Source organism: Dipodomys ordii, unplaced genomic scaffold (genome assembly GCF_000151885.1).
Source record: "Dipodomys ordii isolate 6190 unplaced genomic scaffold, Dord_2.0 Scaffold38, whole genome shotgun sequence".
Lineage (NCBI taxonomy): Eukaryota > Metazoa > Chordata > Mammalia > Rodentia > Heteromyidae > Dipodomys > Dipodomys ordii.
In genome coordinates, this window is record NW_012267254.1 from 8,494,487 (window position 1) to 8,498,040 (window position 3,554).

The 3,554-nt window shown below is 39.2% G+C and overlaps 1 protein-coding gene across 1 annotated transcript; it reads right to left on the reverse strand.

The window, feature by feature from the left end:
- Positions 1-313: 313 nt before the first annotated feature.
- Prr32 (proline rich 32) lies at positions 314-2,597 on the reverse strand. Its single transcript, XM_013018068.1, has 2 exons — positions 2,587-2,597; positions 314-1,193 (listed from the first exon to the last, which is right to left on the reverse strand). Exons 1-2 carry the CDS (start codon positions 2,595-2,597, stop codon positions 314-316), a joined length of 891 nt encoding a protein of 296 aa, XP_012873522.1.
- Positions 2,598-3,554: the final 957 nt, after the last annotated feature.

Sequence of the window (3,554 nt, forward strand, 5' to 3'; positions counted from 1 at the left end):
TCTCAGTAACAGTGCCGGGCAGTTTGTAGCCAGCATTGACAGAGATTTAAGCAAGCTGTTTAGTGAAATCACTAAACACATATGATTCCATTGCCCTGAAGGTAGAAAACAAAATCCAAGACACAGACTTCTGAGTCACATTAAAAATCAAAATATTTTAAGTGTTCAAATCTTTATTGATTTTCCAACATGTAAGGCACATGAGTGCAAAACAAACAGAATATGAGAGGCAGAGTGATTCAAATATGATCACATGCATGAATAACTTGACGCATTTCCTCAAGCCTTTTTTTTTCTGCTTCCCTATTTGCCATCATTTGAACTCTCTGTTTGGAGATGAATGGGGTCTAATTAACCCAGGATGATAATGGGCAAAATAAGGTGACAAAGGGGCCCCAAATATGGGCGGAGAAGCAAAAGCAACAGGTGTAGTGAGAAATGGCTTGAAACTCACTGCTTGCGGAGGTATGAAGCAATGAGCAGAAGAGAAAGGAAAGCCTGGAAAACTTGACGACAAAGGCATGGGCCTTTGCCAATTATCCACAGGGTGATCTGGCCTGTGGAGTGGAAAAGAAACATGAGCCAATCTCCCATTGGAGGACATTTTAGTATTTCTTGAAGGTACCTCCATCATTATTCCTGATCTAAGGGTGGGGATATATGGAGGGTTTCTTACTTGTGCACCCCTAGGTGGAAAGATCACTTTGCCTTGTGGCAATGATGCATAGGATTTTATGTTAATTCCAGCTTTCTCAGCAACCCCATTGTGGACTCTTGTGCCCCCTACCTTTGGTGTCAGAGGGCTATGAGAGAATTCTTGAGATTTATTAATAGAATCATGTTCCTTTAGCCTCCTGCCTGCCAGGCCTTCAGAACTATTTATTTCTACTGTTGCTAAGGAATCTTCTGCAACAGCAGCTGTTAGCCCATGGGGGTATCTTGGAGCTCTTGAACCACCAGGAATGCAGGATCCTCCTCTCTCAGTGGGGCGCTGTGGCTGCTCTCTTGGCAGATCTGTCAGCACTGTGAACGGGGATCTCACTGGGACAGGAGGGTGGCTCCAGGTCTCTGCACCATCCACATCACCCTTCATCACGGAAATTGGGCATTGGAGAGTAACAGCACCATGAAGCAAACTGTTCCCATTTTCATCAGCTGCTAACACTTTTGGTGAAGGGACATGCCCTCCAAAGCTTGCAAAAATAAGAAAGACAAAATCTAATAAAAAATGGAAATTCAGTTACCAGAATAGAGTTTGAAGTATATGATTGACAAAACTGACGAATACATCAGGGTAAAAGGAGTGCCTTCTTTCAGCCGACAATGCAGTCAATAAAATATTTTGCCCACAGATCATTTTCTAGGAGTCTCCTCTAACATGAAGCTACACAAACACCCTTCATTGCTACTCTGTGTCCCAACTCCCTTCCCCCACTTCACCAAGACAATAGAGAGTTTAGATGACCCCAGTATATAAAATTCCAGTGCTTTCAAGTCTATGTAGTATCTATGACAGACCTACACCCAGTGTTCTGATTCTGTCAGGAGTGTTTAGGAAAATCTACTCAGGGAAGTCACTCCTTTTTTGAACTCCATAGAATTCAAAGAAAGTTGATTTATGCTAACCAAATATTCCAGTTTGTCTTTATGAGGCATCATATATTCAAAGTGAATTTTGTTAACATTTTCCTTTCACTTATCCTCATCTTACATCATTAGAATAAAATTTTGGCATTACTCTTTAGGCTCAAAATGTAAAACATTTTTTCAAAATTATATTGAAACCTTTAATAATTTCCATTCTTATATTTAGTAGTCTTATTACCTAAACATATGTATACTTTAATTTTGCCTGTTCCATTCTCACTTTAACCAATTTATCTGCCCTTAATTACACAGTAAACCAATTCGATTTGTTTTTGGCTTTCAAAACAAACAGTTGTACTCAGTTTTGTACTTACACATTGTTAGTACAAGCCATGAAGAGATATGATCAGGAGTGTCTTCATAAGAAGATGAAAACCAGCTGAACACTCACGCAGGCCAACTCAGTCTGAAAAAAAAAATCAAGCTTCTGATTTAAAAAGCCTTGACAATCTGAGTGAATCCCAGGACCAACTGCTTCTCTCTAGACTTGAAATCCTATTACTGAGGTAACCAGTTGCTAGGCAAGGGTGGGACAAAAGAGAGTGGGGGCAAGGGGTTCAATCTTATGACACTCCTTTGAAGCTAAATGTGAGACTGCTTTGGCACAGTAATAGATGGATATTAAAGACCTTCCCTAAATAACTTGCTGCAGGCCACTTGGAAAGAAAAATTATTTTAAGAAGGATGTGGAAGTCATGGAATCATGAGCTTTGTGAAGAACTACTTCTGAAGATTTGGTTATAAAAATTAGTAGGACTCTCCCTAGAATTTGGAAACATAAATCTTGAGGATTGAACTAAATTTCCTGTTTGGGGAACTTATTTGGAAACAGTGATTTGAGGCTTAAATTGTTTTTCAATCTGAGAAGATAAAGCAAAAGTAGCACTGTAAAAAAATCTTTGTAGGGCTGGGCAGGTGTCTCAGTGGTAGAGTGCTTACCTTGCATCCATGAGGCCCTAGATAACATTCCTCAGAATTATACAAGCAGAAAAAGCTGGAAATGGCACTGTAGCTCAAGTGGTAGAGGGCTAGCCTTGAGCTGAAGAGCTGAGGGACAGTGCCCAGGCCCAGAGTTCAGGCCCACAACCGGCAAAAAAAATCTCTCTAAGGAATACTTGGTCTTTTAGTTTTTGTCCACTTTGTAGTTCTGTCCTTTGTCCTGCCTTCAAGTCTTGCAGCTTTGCATACATATGTTTATGAACCTATATGTATATATGACTCTGTATTAGTGTATTTCCTGTAATGGAGCTCTGGTAATGTCATTGTAGGTGAGAATGGGTGATAATAACCATAACAAGGATTATAAATTTATGAATATCCACTCAGATTTTGCCTTGCAATGATTTTATATGATGCAAGTTTGATTCTTTCATCTTAAACCTCATGTACCTCTGTACCTCTTCCAGTTTACATTTTCTGCCATTCATCTTCAAAATAATTGTCCAGAAATTCTAAAACTATACCATGAGCTACGATTTTTAAATGCCATAACTTGGAACCATATATAATCTAGGATTCATGCAATGCAGATTAGATGTTAAAGATTGTCTTTTTGATCCTAAATATCAATATCAACAGTCAAGTGTTCTTTTTTTCTTAACGAAAAATAAGAGATTTTCCCAAACAACAGGTTTCAGTTTACAGTAAGTGGGATGTGTGTGTGTGTTGTGTGTGTGCTAGAGAGAGAGAGAGAGAGAGAGAGAGAGAGAGAGAGAGAGAGAGAACAGAGAAAAGCAGATGGAGAATAATGCCCAAGTATAAAGTTCTAGTGCAAAGAATGTTCACTGCTGTCAGGAAACACAACTCATGATAGAAATAACCTTTTAGGTCTCTGAGACCACATCTTCCTGACAGGGTGCCTTGTCTCTCACTATACACTGTTGAAAGTTTTTTTTATCTCATTGAAA